The sequence below is a fragment of the Acomys minous genome (genome assembly GCF_964271855.1).
Source record: "Acomys minous genome assembly, chromosome: 2".
NCBI lineage: Eukaryota > Metazoa > Chordata > Mammalia > Rodentia > Muridae > Acomys > Acomys minous.
This window is the reverse complement of record NC_140484.1, coordinates 13,013,558-13,032,557: the sequence shown is the minus strand read 5'-3', so window position 1 is coordinate 13,032,557 and position 19,000 is coordinate 13,013,558. Positions and strand designations below refer to the sequence as shown.

At 46.4% G+C, this 19,000-nt stretch overlaps 1 protein-coding gene and 1 pseudogene across 3 annotated transcripts in view; one reads left to right on the top strand and one right to left on the bottom strand.

The window, feature by feature from the left end:
* CFAP43 (cilia and flagella associated protein 43) overlaps window positions 1-19,000 on the bottom strand; it is an 89,868-nt gene that overhangs the window by 69,222 nt on the left and 1,646 nt on the right. The window contains exons 3-6 of one of the 2 annotated variants that reach the window (XM_084772183.1): window positions 14,886-14,982; window positions 8,539-8,706; window positions 6,361-6,511; window positions 465-624 (exon numbers count right to left, since the gene is read on the bottom strand). In XM_084772183.1, the coding sequence (XP_084628309.1) occupies window positions 465-624; window positions 6,361-6,511; window positions 8,539-8,706; window positions 14,886-14,982 (576 nt within the window). The remainder of the gene's footprint in view (window positions 1-464; window positions 625-6,360; window positions 6,512-8,538; window positions 8,707-14,885; window positions 14,983-19,000) is intronic. The other variant, XM_084772184.1, reaches the window with a different exon arrangement.
* Window positions 6,091-17,594, top strand: LOC311592163 (large ribosomal subunit protein eL34-like; annotated as a pseudogene). The gene is made up of 3 exons (XR_014783559.1): window positions 6,091-6,352; window positions 9,903-11,083; window positions 16,434-17,594. The product of XR_014783559.1 is annotated as a large ribosomal subunit protein eL34-like (transcript).

Here is a 19,000-nt window from a genome sequence, read left to right as displayed (position 1 = left end):
ACTTCATATGTGGAAGTCAGAGGACAAACTGCAGGAGCTGGGTTTCTCCGTCTACCCATGGGGATTCTGGGGATTAAACCCAGACTGGCCTGGGAAGCTTGGTGGCAATCACCCTAATTTTCAGAGCTATCTTGCCAGCCCATGGCGATGAGGGTGCTTTTTAAACCTCATGTGTGTGGAGTTACATGTGTCTCTTCCTGTCACATCTTGAGGGTTTCAGGACATGAGCATATAAAGTGGTATTGGAACACTAGGGGCCGATTGACACTTACTAAACAGTGCATAGGCACAAGGTACATAATTCTTTATCATCACAAGACTTGGAGATAGAGAATTAAACAGAAGGAGGCCCCAGGATGTCTCTAAGCAAGGGGAAAATCAGGGACCAAGATTACAGCTGTGTAAGGTATGCCAAGCTAACCCCATAGCTGTGCTTCTGGGCTCTGGGCAGAGCGGTCTCTTACCAAGCAGTGGAATGTCATCCATTTTCTGCAGCACAGTCACCTTCAAGGTCTCCGAGTTAATCATCAGAAGATGGCCCTCTTCACACCCAACATACAGGTCGCTTGATGGAGTCCAACAGTGCATAGTTGGGTGAAGCAAAGGGTATATGTCATCCTTCGGCTTTGGGAGAGAACAACATCCGTGTGTTAGGACACCGAGCATGGTCAAGAGCCCCAGAGGACCACCCCCAGCACAACTGCCACAAAGAAACCAGAGTGAGTAGCCAGTCTGAACACGTGGCCTTTCCGTGTTCAGCATCAGTGGTGGTTCTTTCCTCTATTTTTTCTCTATTTTATTTCACTTTGTACAACCAAAACTCTCTTGCAAATGCTGCCAGAGTCCTCTTGTCATGGATTCTGCTGAAAGGAGTGATTAACTGCTTCTTAGCAGCCATTTTTGGCATCCTGAGTCCTTGATTGGCTACAAACACCACTACCCCCCCTTTTGGGGAAGTCTGTCATTAGCATCTTATTTTCTAGTCTGGCAAGGGTCAGCTTGGGGTCCCTGCCTAGCTGCCTGTCAGAGGCAATGAGAAGCCTCTGGCTTAACTCTGTGGCTCCCCTCATGAGGCTTAGGATCCCTCCACTTGCCTTTGATTCCACAGAAGGAACAGAATGTAAGAAGAAGTTCCCTTTGGGCACTGAAAAGAGTTTGGACCAGGTTTAAAGCAAGTTATTTTTTTCCTTAAACAATTAGGGAGTGGGCATTTCAGGTTTTGTGGACCACATAGATTGAATATTGTCTCTGTTTTCTTTTTTATGACCCTTGAAAGTGTAAAAGCACTCTTAGACTTGGGTCACAAAAACAGGCCATAATTTGTTCAAGTGGTGACATTAACTGTTCTCCTCAGCCTTTAGTATTTGTGCTCGGCAAGGGGAGGCTGACCCTAGTCAGCACAGAGCCTCCTCCTAGTAAACCTTGAAAGGGCCACACCCTCTCCTCCACAAAGCTCAAAGTGGCTTTTTGACGACTATGTCAGAAACTATGTTTGCTGCAGCGCTGGACTTAGAGTTCAGGATACTAGAATATGTCTCCCTCTCGCCCTCTCTTCTTATTTTCCTCTCTCTCCTTCCCGCTCTTTTTCCCTCTCTTCACCTCTCCCCTTCTCTCTTCCTCTCTCCCTTTCTCCTTCCATGTCTCCCTCCTTTTTTTTCCTTCTTTTTGCAGTTCTGGGGGGCTCTTGCCTGCTAACAAATCACTGAGCCATTGAGCCATGTCACTGTCCTACTCCTTTTATTTAACGGTTGAAACGTACTAGTGTTTGTGTGCATGTGAGTGTGCACATTGTGTGCATACCTGCAAGTGCAAGTGTGTGCACGTGATATCAGTGTATGCATGTGCACACGTGTGTGTATGTGTGCCTGTATGAGTATGCAAGCATGTGCATGTGCTCAGATGTGTACCTGTGTGTGTATATTGAGTTTCTTGCAGTTCTGCATGACTTCTACCAGAAGAAGACTTGTACCTTGTTTTCTTCTGGTATCCTTATACCCACTGACATACCCTTTGTTAGCAAGCCAGGAACCAATTTCCAAGCTGGTTTAGATTCTTCAAGAGTTCTGTGTTTATGCTGCTGGACTGTGATGGCACGTGCCTTTAATCCTAGCACTTGCAAGGTGGAGCTGAGGCCAGCCTGGTCTACAGACTGAGTTCTAGGGTTATAGAGAGAAGCAAACCAAACCAAACCAAAGTTCTGTGTTCATGCCCTGCTTTAACTTAAGTGCTCATCTGTCCCACCACCTTTCACTGAGCATTTGGTCCTTCCCAGACACCGCTCCAAGCATCCGCCTGTGGCAGTGAATGATCGAGCTTACAAAGGGAAAGAGAGAGTAAAAGAATAGGCACAAAGCTTAATAGTGAGAACACTGTGTGCTGAGGAGCATGTTGAAGGAAAGTGAGGTGAGGCAGGTGCTGCAGTGGGAACTCCATAACCATCAGCACAGCAATCTTCCATCCTAGACTCCTTGCTGTGTGCCAGCCACCTTCCTAGCAAATGCTCAACTGTCTGATAACAGATGACTCTTTTAATTTACGAAAGATGTGTAGATTCAAGGTAGTGACAGTAGCAGTCCCACCAAAGTAAGTGTCCCTAGCAGATTCCCAACTGATATAGGTTGTTGATAGTGCATATTCCAACAAATGCATGTTGGCTATTGGTTACATGGCAGACAGAGCGTCCAGCCTGGTTTCTTCCCAGTGGCACAGTCATGTAGCAAACAATCAGTGGACAGCAGAGTCAGGAAGCAGAGAGGTAACGGCTGGGACAGACATGTGGGCTACAGGAGAGGTGGTGATAAAGCAATGGGCTCCTCCTGGCCAAGGGAGGAGGGTGGAGAGGGAAGCGAGTTGTTCAGGTGGACATCTGACCAAGGCGGTAGTCAGGGACAAGATGCAGCAGTGGGGGTGCGGAGGCGACTTTACCCGTATGACAGGCCTGTTTCGTGTCATCATAGACTTGGACAGTTAGAAAATAAAAGCCTGACTAATCACCACTTGCCCTCCCACTCCCACTGAAAGAAAGAAAACAGAAAGAGAAAGAAAGGCACCACCAACCAACCAAAGGGATTAGACTGTTGCCCTTGAGTGGCTTTTCTGCAGGAGCTGCCTGAGATCTGACTCATCAGGAAAGGAGACACGCACTCTTATTGGTGAAGTTAAGTGCACTTAACACTTTGTTTGTTTATTGATAGGATCTCACTGTGTGCCCCATGCTAGCCTGGAACTTCTGATCCACCTACCTTTGTCTCCCCAATGCTAGTTTAACACCTGTGCATATCTGGTATTTCACAGCTTGCAAAACCTAAAACAAGGGGCAGGCGGTCTGGTTCCCCCGATACCAGTGACTTTATGTATGAAACAAAATGTGAGGATTAAGACTTGGAAAGTTTAACTATAGTTAGATGGGATTTTTTTTTTCATTTTTGTGGGTCTGGTTTCATATAATTTTCTTTAGTAATGTGCTTGGTGTTATTTAGGAATGAACACATGTGGGGCCACGTGGATTGTATGAGCAGCTGTCCTGATTTTCGAGTCTGAGTTTTAAAAGAGACAGTGTGCTGTGACAGTGTCTAAAAACTTTCGACAATTCAACCTCCTTTTCGAGTCTTCTGGGATCAGACGTCAGACATTCTGATCTCTTCAAGACTAAAGACGGAAAGCCGGACTCCAACTTTGTGCTGCATTAAAAGTTGGAGCAACAGAACTATGTTGGGGAATATTTGAGTTTATCAAAGAGAGTCTTATCCTTCTTTTTTTTTTTTTAAATGCAGATGGAACAAGGAAACTGGACCCTCGAGCTTAAATTCATTATGTTGGATCCAGTTTCTGCCCAGATAACATCTGCTTTTGATTTTCCCACCACACAACAGAATAGGTTTCTAATGCTCTGAATCACGTGCACAATGTGCATCGGCCTTTTAAAGGCCTATGATGCGCCATTCTGGTGGTGGCTGCAGGAAAAGCTGGGCTGATTCAATACCTTGTAATAGCACCCAGCCTGACAATTTTCTAGACTCCTGCATAGATCACAGCATCATTGATTTTTTTTTCCATTAGCACTCAGGTCAAGAGAAATGACATTCTGGGGGTGGGACAGAAGGCTCAGCAGTTAAGAACACAGGCTGCTTTTGCAGAGGACCTGGGTTCAAGTCCCGACACCCACATGGCAGCTCACGAGCATCTGAAACTCCAGTTCCAGAGAATCTGATGGCCTCTTCAGGCCGCCTTCAGCACTAGGCATACACATGGGTACACAGATACACGTCCAGACAAAACACTCATACACATGAAATAAAAATTTTTGAAAAATTAAGGAGACAAATGACATTCAAAGTAAGGAAGGAAATTGAGGCATTTGAGAGAAAACCTTTGCCTATACCTCCACACGTTGTGCAATCAGTGATCAATGCCTTATCTGTTTTCCTCACTGTATGTATGTATGTATGTATGTATGTATGTATGTATGTATGTATGTATACACACACACATATATGGCAAACCACTGGGAAATTAGATTTCTAAGTTAATCCGTGTAATATGCCATCTGTGTTATGTAGCATTATAACACTGCAGCATTACATTGCTGCTTTCAGGAGGTGAAAATGCACGGAGCAGAAGGCCCCATAAAGTAAGCTACTTAATTTACTCATGAGCTTTGTTTAACATGGCAACTCCATGTTTAGGCATTCATTTTTCTCTGTGGTGTGTGTGTGTGTGTGTGTGTGTGTGCGGTGTATGCATGTGTGTGGTGTGTGATGTGGGTGCGTACATGCTTGCGTGCGTGTGTAGGTGCAGGCTTGCACTCTTAGGCTAGAGGTCAATACTGGGCGACTTATCCTGCTTCACCTTACTTCTTTAGGTGGGGACTCTCAGTGAAGCTGGAGCTTCTTCTTAGGTCCCCCTACGCTGGGCTAACAGTAGTGTGACATGTGAAATATTAGGACTCCCGAGCATTTATGAGAGAAGGAAGGAGGGAGGGAGGAAGGCGGGGAGGAAGGGAGGGAGAGAGAGAGAGAAAGACAGAATTGAAAGTTCTAGGCACCAAATAACAACTGGCTGAGTGCCTTGTTTTTACTCTGCTTCCCCCTAGTGACTGAGACGTTGCAGTGCATTTTCCAAAGCTAGAACCGGGGCTGGACAATAGCCATGCTTCCTCATTTACAAAAGTGAATTACTATCGTTCATTAGAATGAATGCTACGAGCATGCACATTTTCTCTTGTTTGCCACAGACATTTTAAGATAATGTAGTCTTTCGAGGTGAGTTACTTCACTTTCTACAGTGCTGTCTCACTTGGGCGTATACGCACTGCCTTTATCTACTGCTTAGTTCCACTGAACACCACCTTAACAGGGTCCAGTGGCCCAGAGGACTCATCTCCATCCTGAGTGCCTTGTCCTGTGACTCCCTTGCTCTGTCTTCCTCCTGACCATCCTTCTGTGTCGCATTTGCCATTTCTGCCTTCATCCATCACCCTCTGGCCAGTCCCTCAAACATCGGGCTGTCTCAGCTCAGGGCCTCTGGGCATGCTGTCCCCTGAACTTGAAACACCCCTTTCTGCTTGTAACAGGAATGGTTCTTTGAAAGTTTCTCTCATGTATGGCAGGCCCTTCCTCGCCACCGCCTCACCCCACTGACGTGATTATCACCTTGTGTAATGAGTTAGTGTCTCTCTTTGCTGCCTTGTTAGCCTGTTTCCTCTGACAGGATCGGTTCTACTTGGTCACTATGTGGTCCCACTGCCTGAGAGGGAGTCTGCTGCCTGGAGAGAGCCTGGTGTGCATATGTGGAAAGAAGCAAGCGGGGATGGGGGTGGGTGGGGGCTTGTGTGTGAAGCTCCTGACAAATCCTGTCATTTGACCACCCCATCCCCCACTATGTTCCACTGTCCTGCATTTGCCTGTGCTCAGACAGAGATGGGGGGGGGTGGACCTTCCTGCAGACTCCTCTTTCTCCTCCTGGTGTCAGCAGTGTGCTTCTTTGCCTCCCTCAGACTTTCTCTGCTTACTCACCAATACCCTCCCTTTGCTCCCAGGAGCGACCTGTGAGAACTACACTAATACCTGTATCTCCACCCCTGCCTGCCACGTCATTTCTGACAGGGGACAGGGAGTCGACTTTGCCAGCCCCTGCCGTGCATCTCTACCTGCTCCCCAGTCCCTCAACATCAATAGGTCCAAAATCAGGTCCACATCTGGGTACCCAGACTTGCCACCATCTTCCTAACTCCCCAGACCCAAGTACGTGCTTCTCGGGCAGTGCAGTAACAGTCGAGATGACCCGCTATTCCCAGCTGCCTCAGCATCAAAGGAGCCCTCGCTTCCCAGACTGCTGCCTTGGAGCAAGCAAGGTAACTACCCTGAACGTCTCTGCCTCTTCTCCCACCAGCCCGGCAATGGCCGACAGTGGCAGCACGGGCCCATAAATGAGGTCCTTCTGCAGCGAGGTGGGGAAAAGCACATCTGTTTCACTTAAGAACGTCCCGTCTTCCAGAGGGAGCTTTACCAACCTGTGGAGAAAGGAGACAACAAAACCAATGGAGTAAGGGTAACCAATTATGGATGGAGGTTCTGTGGGTCAGTGTGAGACGAGGAGGTGTTCTGCCCTAAAACTGCATGAGAAGGGTCAAGAAGCAGGTTTTAAAGTCTATGCCATAAAGTGACGAGTTGCCGCGTGTGGTGGCGCACACCTTTAATCTCAGCACTCAGGAGGCAGAGGCAGGCAGATCGCTGTGAATTGGGGCCAGCCTGGTCTACAAAGTGAGTCCACGACAGCTAATGCTGCACAGAGAGTCCCTATCTCAAAAAACCAAAAAAAGAAAAAAAAAAGTAAAAGAAGTGACAAGTTATGTGTAGTTAAAAATTAAATACACGGACGTTATTGAGAAGACCCAAAGTTAATGTACAAAGCAGAAACTGAAAACTTGAATGTTATGGAGAGGTCTCAGTCTCTCATCTCCCTCCCCCCCCCCCCCCCGTGTGTGTGTGTGTGTGTGTGTGTGTGTGTGTGTGTGTGTGTGTGTTATAACCAACAGGAGAGTGTCCTCCTCTTGTAAAGGTGACAGGTACCACTCAGTTCCTGCTAAGAGAGTGGCCGACGTGCAAGAATTCTGGTTCTGAAATGCCATCTGGATATGTGTGAGAAGTATCTCAAATTTGAACGTTGGCAACTAAATCAAAATACTGTGAGCTGAAATAAACACATATATAGTCCGAGTCCAGTCACCTCTGGAATGTCTGATGACAAAACTCCATCTTCAAGTTTATCTTATATCTATTTTCAGCCCATGATGTAGTTATAAAAGTGCGTTGGGGAGGCGGGGCTCAGTGGAAGTGATGAGACACGGTGAGCAGCACCCAACCCAGAGGTGGGCAAGCAGGGGGTGGAGAGACAGGGCAGGAAGAGAAGGCCTGGCGGCTTGTGCACTATGAAAAAAGGTGGGACTGGAGATGTGACAGTGATGAGGCACAGCCTGATGTGAGAGACCTGAGTAACCACATGAGGCAATAGTGACATCTGGGCCGCTGCTGCCGCTGCTGAGGGTCATGTCTGGGTTTGTGGTCCTGTTGCAGCCTGGGTCTGTGTTGATGTCAGTGGCCTGTACTACTACCAAAGGGTATGAGGATGTCTAGGATCTGTAGGACAGCCTGAAACCATTACCATGCCTGAGGGCCCCATCACCAGCCACCGTATGTTGGCACCAATGGCGATGTGGGCATAGGAGAGCTGGCTGTGTCCCTCGCCTGGGCAAAGCAGAAGAGCTGGCCCTGATGGCTATGGTGTGGGCACTAGAAAGCCGGCCCCAACCCTCATCTGGGGCAATGCGGGAGAGCTGACTCCAGAGGTATGATCATGGAAGAGCAGGAGAGCTGGTCCTGCCCCTCACCTGGCCAGCAAGAGAGTCAACTGTGGTGGTGTGGTTACAGGAAATATGGCAGGATGACCAACTTAACTACCACCCAGGCTCAGATCTAGGGCTTTGAGTTGGCCCACTCTGGTATCTTCCATGTCTATTAGTTGCTGGAGTGAATGCAGGAGCCAGTCCTGCAGATCCCCACAACTCAGGGCAACAGTTAGATATCTGAGAGTCTCTATGAGGTCCAGTATTGATTTTACAGCAGGAGCCAGAGGCCTTGAACTATCCCAGTGACTCATTGCAATGAGCATTTGCAGGTAAAGCTATTTGCGTTGTTTGGGCAAAAGGGTAAACTGCGTGACACACCACAACTTCCAATGCCACTACAACAAGCAAATTTGTGATAGAGATGTGGGAAAGATGGGGGACCATAATGGTACATGCACAGAAGAGTTGGGAACTCAAAGAGGATCTGAAACCCGAGCAGCCACTCGAAGCTCATTACAGATACAGAAAGCTGACACAACTTAAACTAAGCTGTTCATGTGTATGCTCACGTGCATGTGTGTGTATGTATGTGTTGCATGAAGCCACTTAATTCATCAAAGTAGCCCAGTGATGACTGTGAATGCAAATGAAGGCTACCACGTGGTTGTGGAACAACAGAGGCCTTGTCCTACTTTGTCTTGAAATGATGATCCTGGTTGTTTCTTTCAATGGTCCACACGCTCACCGCACTTGAACTTGACAAACACATTTGGTGCCAGTTCATGGGGTTGAAGGACATCTGGCTTACGTCCATTCCAGGATTTGATTTCCTGCACAGAATCATGTTGGATTCCCAGTTCCTTAGATGCAAACAGCATTTGATGAAGAATAAGTTTGTTTTAATAGTATGTCTGGATGATATCTAATATTAAGACAATGTACATCTACTGGAAGGTAAGTTTGTGACATAATTTACTTAACCTATGACATAAACAGCACATTTTAGGTGACTACATTTAAGTGAATCCTCTCTAAGAAATGAAATACTATATACATTTAAATATTGCACTATTGTACCAGTGGTATTTTGTCCTTTTTCTTTTATCTGAATTTAATTCACTCAAACCTGGGAGATGGACACAACACACTCACTGAAAAGTAGGTGTTGTGTCTAAATCTCTAAGTGCTGTGCCTGAGGACCGCACATGAATCTGGGTGTCCTGTCTCACTGATGACAACCGATCACTTACTGAAATTAAAAAAAAAATCATTTTAAAGTCGACTACTTGATTTGCCCATTGGAAAAACAGCCTCCAATCCTGCCAGCTAAGTCCTATGCTAGAAGAATGGGACACACACACACACACACACACACACACACACACACACACACACACACAGGTGCCAGCAGAGCAGTGCTTAGTTAACGGACCCTGTGTTTCCTGAACTTGCCTTGCTCCCTGCCCCCTGCCTTCGGCCTGCCATCCATCCCAACCTCCTTGCCCATCACAGCTAGAATCTTGCTGGGATCTCTGGATCCCTTGGTCCTTTGACTTCTTTCCTCTAGTGTGTGGCAAACCTATCAACACCGGATAGACACAACTGGGAGCCCAGGTCGCTGTGGGCACAGGAGCAAGGATCACAGAACATGCATGCCAGGGGTGTATGGAGTCCCAGATACCACCTGGTGAACTCACACTGATGCGACCTCCACCCTCCTGTCTCTCTGGGTGGTTCTCTTTCCCATGCTCTACCGCAGCCATTTTAGATATTCCTCAGCCTCCTGAGGCCTTTAGCCCATCCACTCCTTCCTTCCTGTTTGTGAAGAGTCTCAATTCCAACAAAGAAAACAGAAGCAATCAGGTGGATTCCCTGTCACGACCCCTCCAGTGGAGTCTGTGTGACAAATGTTATTGCACAACCCTGGGCGACGACCCCTGCCCAGGGAGAGCCTCCCGAAATGGGTCTGATGTTCCTGCCTGGAGTAACTGATTGCAGCCTTACTACTCATTGTGTTGGCATATTCTGTCTTAATTTTTCTCCTAACCTCTCATAGCAGAACTTTTCAAACATGGCAACCGTTTCTGTGAAACTCCCTAACATGGGACTGCAGCCAAGGACCATTCAGGCCTAGAGTTCACCACCAAGTTCTGCTCCACTTGTTAAAAGAAACATGGCTAAGAATTAATCATCAGTTAATAATTTATATTATGACTTTCAAATAAAGCGTTTAAGAAAGCTCCAGATAGCGGCACTCAGATAAAAAGAAGAACTAAGAAAAAAACTGGCTCGACACACAGATGTTTGGTATAAAGAGAGAACATTGACCTTTGATAAAGAGGGTACGTGCATACTGACACCAAGCTAATGACTTAACAATGATGACTTAAGAATGATGACAACACTACTACTCTGCACTCTGTTCTTAGTACTGTGTATGCCTGACGGCTTCACTGACTCCCTTGGAGCTACTCCATGAGGGGAAAAAAATGTGACCACAAAGTATTCCCCATTTCAAAAAATGTGTATAAAAATCTAGATTGCTTGCCTACAAAATACACTCAGATCAAACTTCCTCTGTGCTTGACTCTGTTTGTCACTCGCCTAATCTTCGCCCACTGACGCTTCGAGAACTCCTGTTCCCAAGGACCTATACCTGACTGAGACAGTCCATGACAATTCCCCAGTCTTGTTGTCAACTCAGATTAATTCCCAGCATGCTTACAACTACCTTCTGGAAGAACTCTTGACCACTCTGCTGACATATTGCTTATGGGACACCTCATTATCTCCATCAGCCCCAGTTGTGTCTGATGCCTTGACTTGACTCTCCGACTGGCGCAGGGGCTCTTCAGTTCTGTGGACAGCTCTCTTTGACTGACTCCCCATGGCACAATCCACCTATGTCTTACTCCACACCTGATTCCAAGTGCCCAAGGACTTCCTGTGGGCCCTTGGTATAAAATCTAGCAAGTGACGATAAACCTGAAAATACAGAGGAGTCAACACCCTACGCAGTGGAACACTGAGGAGCCAGTTGACAAACTGAGTCCTCCCCCTCCATTCCCCGGAGACCACCTTCAAGACACAGCAGTCAGCTGCGCTAGGAGCCAAGCAACGGCCAACCGAGAAATAAACGTGCACTCTCAGTGGCTCCTCCCTCCCCTGTCTCCTTAGCATTGTGTGCCAACGGAAGAATGAGTCCTTGAGGTTTTACTTCAGACTCTGGATTCTGGGGTAAGGTACTCTAGAATCCACTTCACCAAAAGATCCTCCCCTTCCTCCTCCCTCCTCCCCTTCCCTCCTCCTCCCCCATCCCTATGGCTGCTCCTTTTGAGTTCCTATTGGGGTTTCTCTTCTCAGTAGCTTTCATAGGTGTCCCTCTAGGTCTTTCTCTGGGCATTCTTGTCTACTTTCAGGACTCTGATAATTTAACTAGTCCCCACTCTTTGCCTCCGGCCTCCTATCCTGGCCTGGATACCTGTGGCAGAGACATAGTGAGTCCTGTTTCTCCTTCTGGGGATCAGAATCCCTGGAGTTTAGTCAGGTACATGACTGCCCCAACTACAGTTAGCCATGACATGTGCCTAAACTGGCCAGTGGGGTATAAGTGTGCAACCTGGAATCCATGCTTTTCATCAGGAAGTCTATTTTCCCCCCCTCCAAATTTGTGGGTGGCACATTTTAGACAAGCGAGGAGGGCAACACCCTAGCGATAATGTAACAACAGGACAGCAAGAAATGGCCACAGATACTGAGGAGCCCCCATACTGTCCAAGGGCAGCTCATACCCTGACCCCTGCTTCTCTCAGTGACCTGGCTTTCTGTTAGTCAAACCTCAACTGATGCATCAGATGCCCACTGGGCATCTCCACTTCCTTAGTCAGCCTCAGGCCGGCTTGCCCCTCCCCCACCCCATCTTCCTCCACTGCATCCTTCAACTTCCTTCTTCCCACGTCCTTGATACCTCCCCACTATTCCTTCCTTTTCCATAGCTTCCCTTTCTTTGCCTATAGGATAAACAATGATGTGTCCTATAGCATGGCTTATAGTTAGGTATTCCAGGAGAAGCCCACTGTCCGCCTGTTACTCTTTGCTAATTATTAAGGGCTTTCACTCTCAGAAGTGTCTCGACTTAGACAGTGGCTACCTATTTATCAGGCTGCTCATGAGCTAGCCTCCCACTGTGCCTCTCTCACTACTGAGTCTTTGTTCCTTTTATTGTGATCTCTCAACTAAACATTTGACATGCAGGGCAGGCAGCGCGTCTGATGGCTCGCTTTGTAAAGTGCCTGCCTTAGAAGCACAAGGGTCTGAGTTAGAGGCCTAAGAACCCAGCTTAAAACAGAGAGGCTGGGTATGACATCATACGCTAGTAAACACAGAGCTGGGGAGGTAGAGACAGGCTGATATCTAGGGGCTCAACACACAACACACACACACACACACACACACACACACTCAATGAGTGTTCTCTCATCATGTGGTCTTTGCATTCAGCACTCTTCTGTTTGGCACCATCACCTTCTTTTATTTTTTATTTTTTATATTTTTTTATTTTTTGAGACAGGGTTTCTCTGTGTAGTCTTGGCTGTCCTGGACTCACTTTGTAGACCAGACTGGCCTCGAACTCACAACGATCTGCCTGCCTCTGCCTCCTGAGTGCTGGTATCAAAGGCGTGCGCCACCACACCTGGCTCACCATCACCTTCTTAAGGCTGATCCCTACTTATACTTTAGGTATTGCTATGGGTTAATGGGGGGAAGAATTCATATATTGATGACCCGATCTTCAGAATATGACCTTATTTGGAAATAGAATTTTTAATAGAGGTAATCAAGTTAAAATGCAGTAATTAGGGTTGGGCCCTAATTGAAAATCACTTATGTAGTTTTAAAAGTGTGTGTGTGTGTGTGTGTGTGTGTGTGTGTGTGTGTGTGTGTGGCGGGCAGGGGCATTACGAGATGATGCATGTGCCCATGTGAATGAAGACAGAGGTCAGGGTGGTGTGTCTATAGGCAAAGGAACATCGAAATTGGTCATCAAAGCAGAAATGGGACTTGACCAGGCACTGAACAAATTCACTTATAGCCCACAGAAGGAACCAAGCCCGCCCGAACCCAGAGCTCAGAATTCTGGTCTCCAGAACTTGAGACAATAAATTTCTGTTGATTATGTCACCTGATTTGTGACATTTGTTATGGTGATCTCAGAAAGGCAGTATGAGGGTCTATTTAAACACCTTTCCCTTCCCAGGAGTCCTTCCCTCATCCTCCCTCAATTCCTGGGTTAGATGGGAGACCCCCTGATCCCTGCTCCTGTGTCCCTAAGAATATGGAAAGCTGTGAAATATACCCCCAGGCTTAAACTCTGCCCAGCAATTTAACACGTCGCTTAAGAATAAAACAGCTCAAACATGGACAAAAAGCACTAGTGCTGGCTGTTCATGTGAGAGGCATTTTCCAACTAGCTTTCCCTGACAAAAGTGGACTCTGTCCCTAGCTTTGACCCATGTCTGACACTTCAAAGAAATGAAACCTTGCTGCTCTTGCATACTGATTAGCAGGCTCCAGCATGCTTTGTAGGGTGGAATGTTTAACTAAAAAGCAGCTGGTGCTTTGACTGCTTGACCTTGGAGAATAGCTCGGTCATGTATGAGTGTGTATGTGTGCATGCAGTGTGTGTGTGTGTGTGTGTGTGTGTGTGTGTGTGTGTCTTCAATAGAGTGCTCCCTCCCTTCCTCTTCCTCCTCCTTCCTCCCTAGGGTTTTATAGTTTATAGAGCAGGAGCCCAGGTTGACTCAAACTGTGTAGCCAAGGCTAGCCTTGAAGTCACCACAATCCTCCTATCTCAGCCTCTCAGGGGCTGGTATAGGTGCAAACCTTTGCTTGCTCCTTGGTTAAGAGCACTGAATGCTCTTTCAGGGGATCTGGGTTGGATTCTCCGAACCCACATGCAGACAAAATACCCACTAAAATAAAACACAAAGTAAAGTAAAGTGCTACATAAGTTAAGCTTGGCTCTCTGAATCTGGAATCTTAGATTTTTAGGTAGAAATGATGGTGTTCAAAGAGCGGCCTCAATCATCCCAGGAACATTTTGCACTTTGTGATGGTGCACGCCTTTAATCCCAGCACTTGGGAGGCAGAGGCAGGTGGATCTCTGTGAATTCGAGGCCAGCCTGGTCTACAAAGAGAGTCCAGGACAGTCAAGGCTACACAGAGAAACCCTGTCTCGGAAAAACCAAACCAACCAAACAAACAAAAAGTCCCAACCCCAGAGAGGTTTATGTCACAGATGGCAGTGAATGCCACACACACACACACAGCTGGCCACTTGAAGGGACTCAGCACAGACACAGTTGTGTCTAACCCACAGGTTTCTCTGCCCAGCTGGCCAGTGTGCTAGAACGTGCCACTCTGAACACACTGCTCTAGGGCCGCCATGAACTGTTAACTTTAAACTGAGCTCCAATTCACAAACCAGGCTAATTGCGGCACAGGCAGAAAACCCATGCTAACAACTCAAAAGACCACTTCGCTCTAGAGAAAGGTGGAACTTTATGCACTTAGAATGTGCTCTTCACCCTGGTTAAGGAAACACGGCAATTCAGCCGCCACAGTTTTTGTCCTAACAGATTTCACACCTGAGCGTAAAGATGACATTGAACCATGTGACTAGGATATCATTCTTTCAATCTTCCTTTATTTGGTTTGTGTGTGTGTGTGTGTGTGTGTGTGTGTGTGTGTGTATGTGAATGTGTGTGTATGTGTGCGTGTGTGCATGCGTGTGTGTGCATGTGTGTATGTGTGTGTATGTGTGTGTGTGTCTCCCTTTTGGTTGTGTGTGTGCGTGTGTGTCTATGTGTGTGTACGTGTGTGTACATATGTGTATGTGTGTGCATGTGTGTATATGTGTGTATTTGTGTGTGCCTCCCCTTTGTGTGTGTGTGTGTGTGTGTGTGTGTGTGTGTGTGTGTCTCCCTTTTGGTAAAATCCAGTGGAACCTGGAGGAGAGCCTCGGGGTGCTGAGACTTACCAGAGGGCCAGCTCAAACTCCGGGAGAGACGAGTAGCTGGCCAGGTAGGTGCCACAGTAACTGAAGCACAGTAAAGTATAGTCCAGGAGGACGTTGCCTGAAATACAAAATCCATGACAAGGACTTGACTGTCACATCCAGATGGAACTCATGGCCTTACAGAATTCGGCCCTTTCCTGGTGACTGGCACACACCTCTAAGGTAGGTGACCTCCTGGTCAGAGTCTAAGGTCACAGTCAGAAAGTTGATGGCAAAGTTCAGGGCTGCTTTTGTTGGCTTTGGTGGTGGTGGTTTTGTCTTGTTTTCTTTCAAACAGGATTTTCCTGTTAGCTTCAAATTCATGATCCCCCTGCCTCTGTCTCCCAAGTGCTAGGATTATAGCCTTGCTCCACTACACCCAGTAAGATCCATTTTTTTTTTCTTAAGATCCTTAAGTCTTTGTCTTTAGAGCTTGGTGCAGTACTGAGCAAACTGCACTGTAGTGTCCCTGCCTGATTTGAAACGAATGACCCCTCAGCTGCTCATAAATATGAGACCTTGGGGTTAGAACAGTTCCTCAAGCTTCAAGTATCTTGGGAAGGTGTCATAATTCTAGCTAGTATATCAAGCAGAAATTATAAATAAGAATTTATAAATCTTTAGGCCACATCTGGCCCTCAATGCAGTTTCTTCCGATCCTTAGAAGAACTTTCTTTATATGTCTAGCTGAAGAAATGTAAGGTTGCTTTAAATGCTTTTGGCAATAAGATGTTTACCAGGTGGGTCCCGGGGAGGCTGAGTGAGGTACGGGTTTATCTCTGTCTCACGTCGCTGACTGACTTCCTCTTGTTTAGTGTGGCTGCACAGGCCCAAGCTCAGCCTTGGTACTTGCATCTGTTTGCTTGCTCTGAATATTTTAGCGACTGTTCCCATTTTTACACTTTGTGGGTGCGTGTGCGTGCATGTGCGTGCGTGTGCATGTGTGCGTGTGTGCGTGTGTGTGTGTGTGTGTGTGTGTGTGTGAGAGAGAGAGAGAGAGAGAGAGAGAGAGAGAGGGAGAGACTGTATGCCACACCTCTGCAGAGGCCAGAAGAGGGTGTCCTATCTCCTTCTGTTGGAGTTCGAGGCGGCTGTGAACTTGTGGGTGCTGAGGTCAGCCTGGGAGCAGCACGTGCTCTTAACAGCTGAGCCGTCTCTCCAGCTCCAGAATTCTCATGTTAAACTGACCATAGCATAACCCTAAAATGTGCCTTTGCTACTGAATTTGTTTAGAATGGCCTAGTTAACAAAGAAAACAATATGTATTTGTCGAGAAGCTAATTTTCTGTGGGATGGGATTTTTAACACAAATATTTTATATCCTTTCTCTACAGACCCTTTCCTATCGTCACCACTAATATCAAGAATGTTCTAATTGTTATATAATATTGTAAATATTATTATGCATTCAAAAAATTTTAAATATGATTTTTGAAGAGAATTTTTAAAAACCTAGACAGAAAAAAATGTATTTCTGTGACCCTAACATCAAATTTGTTAAGTTTCTTTCTGCTTTTTTTTTTCTTTCAGACAGAGTCTCATGCAGCCAACCAAGGCTAGCCTTGGATCCACGATTTAGCTGAGAATGGCCTTTTCCTTCCCAGTGCTGGGATTCCAGGCATGCACTATCATGCTTAGTTTCTTCTGCATGTTTACACAGAAAAATACAGGGAAATAGACTTTCTGTATATGTAACTTTGCTCTTAGCTATGGAAAGCCCTCAGTGGTTCCAGCGCCCTCAGAATGGCCCAGCGTTTGACATACTGTCGCAGGCTCTCCTACAATACAACCTCCAATACAACTAGGCTGCCTTGAACCCTTGGCAACAGGATTGTTTACCTGCATACCAAGAAGGTTGGGGGAAAAGCCTACATCGACATGTGGTGTGTGCCCAGGCAGATTGCAAGGGGTTCTGTGCTGTGAGGCCCAAAGTCCTTATGAGATTGTCTAAGACAAAGACCCATGTCAGCAGGGCCTATGATGGTGCCCTGTGTGCCAAATGTGTCTGCGACAGGATCAAGCAGGCTTTCCTTATTGAGGAGCAGAAAATCATTGTGAAAATGTTGAAGGCCCAAGTACAGAGTCAGAAAGCAAAATAAATATGCAGCTTTAAAAAGTAATTATATATATGCATATATATATAATTTAGATCACACAAAGTTCTCTATCCTATTGGTTTTCATGTTTATACTACATTAAGCATTTTGTCATGTTCTTAATATTTCTTTAAGCCTTTGATTTATAATGCTTGAATAATAACCCTTCTTTAACATATTTGCCACTTTTCATATACCAAGGATGTGGACGGTTTTGTCTTTACACTTACGCCAATACGCATACCTATAACCATATTTCAGACCACTGCATCTCCTTATATCGAGTTCTAAGTCTTAGTGGCCCCAGAAGGCCTCTATCAGCAAGCGAGAGCCTACCAATTTCTCCACAGTGAGTGACAATCATAAGCCCCCAAACCATGAACCTGACGGAAAGAAAGAGCCCTCAGATGGAAAGCACGCTACACACGATCATTGATGTTGGTGCAGACTACTGACTCTCCTATAATCTTCTGTCTCACAGCTATACATTTTTTGTCAAATATTTTATCCTATTGGTTAGGCCCTCCGATTGGTACTAAATGACACTGATGATGGCAGGTATCCTTGATGGCTTATGTCAGTTTGTGTTGTGACTTCTTCTGGGGATTTTAAAATTCAATATGGATGTTGCCTACTGGTTTGCATTTACTTTCAATTGCTTGGCCAGGGCTGGAGCCACAAAGCTAAGCTGAGGACACCTTAAACATGAAGCCTGGCTACAGTCCACACCAACAATCCCCAACTTACGACTGGGTCATGTTTTCAGTAAGGTGCCTCGGTCTGAGAATGCAGACCAAGTTCTGCAGGAATAACACGTAAACTACAGCGATGGTGCTGACTCGACCCAAACCCCTGCTTGACCCATGTGGTTCTGAAACCCAGGCCCCAGCAAGGACATGCTTCCTGAGAGACCTACGTGGGGACTTATACTGTTAGTTTTATTTGTGGCAGGCTCTCGATTTTAGCTCAGCGTGGTCTTACGCTCTGGATCCTGCTTCCTCAGCCTCCCAGAGTCTGGATTGCAGACGTGTGTAATCACCACACTCAGATCCAGAGTGTATTAAACCGAGGCAGGTATCATAAGACAGAGGCTTCCCCGGGGTCTATGGAAGTCAGCTGTATCTGCGAACAATTCAATAGTAATATAAATAATAGGTGACCATGTGTGTGTGTGTGTGTGTGTGTGTGTGTGTGTGTGTGTGTTTCTCTATTATGACCACAAATTTAACATTAGACACTATCTTGTAGTTAAGAACCCAGTGAGGTTCAGACTTGTCCTTAGTAAAACAAGCATCTGTGTGCCTTAGAATGACAAAAAAAAAAATCACCAGGAAAGAAGAAACACTGTCCCAGAAGAGGTCAGTTCTCTAAGCCTATGTTTCTCACAGTTTAAAATATACATGAATCACCTGAAGTATCTTGTTAAAAACTAGGGTACTGGTTTGGTAGGTCTAGGTTGGGAGCCAATATGTGCATGTTTTGAGGGAGTGGTTGGTTCTTTCTAACTTGCCTAGGCTGGACTCCAGCTTATGGGCTCAAATGAGTTTCCCCATACAGCCTCTAAGTTTCTGGGTCCACAGGTGTGTGCCACCACAGCAGGGTAATTCTGCCCGCTGGGGTAGTGTCAGAGGCAGTACCATTGTTGACTGGGGAAGCACACCACACGTTGAGTCAGAAATACTTAGATAAACCTGCAGTGGTCAGCTTGACTGCTCCTGTTTAAAAAACAACCCCTCCCAGCACAAATCATCTTCGTTCGCAAGGTTTGCTCACATGAAACAATTCTTCAGCACCCAGGTGTGGTGGTGCCCCCCTTTATTCCCAGGTGTGGTGGTGCCCCCCCCTTTATTCATAGCCCTTGAGATGCAGAGGCAAGTGGATCTCTAAGTTCAAAGACAGCCTGGTGTAGAGAGTGAGTCCACACCGGGGCTACACAGAGAAACCTTAACTGGAAAAATGAAATAAAAGCCCTTCAGTTCTGAGGGTGGGGGTGGGGGTGGG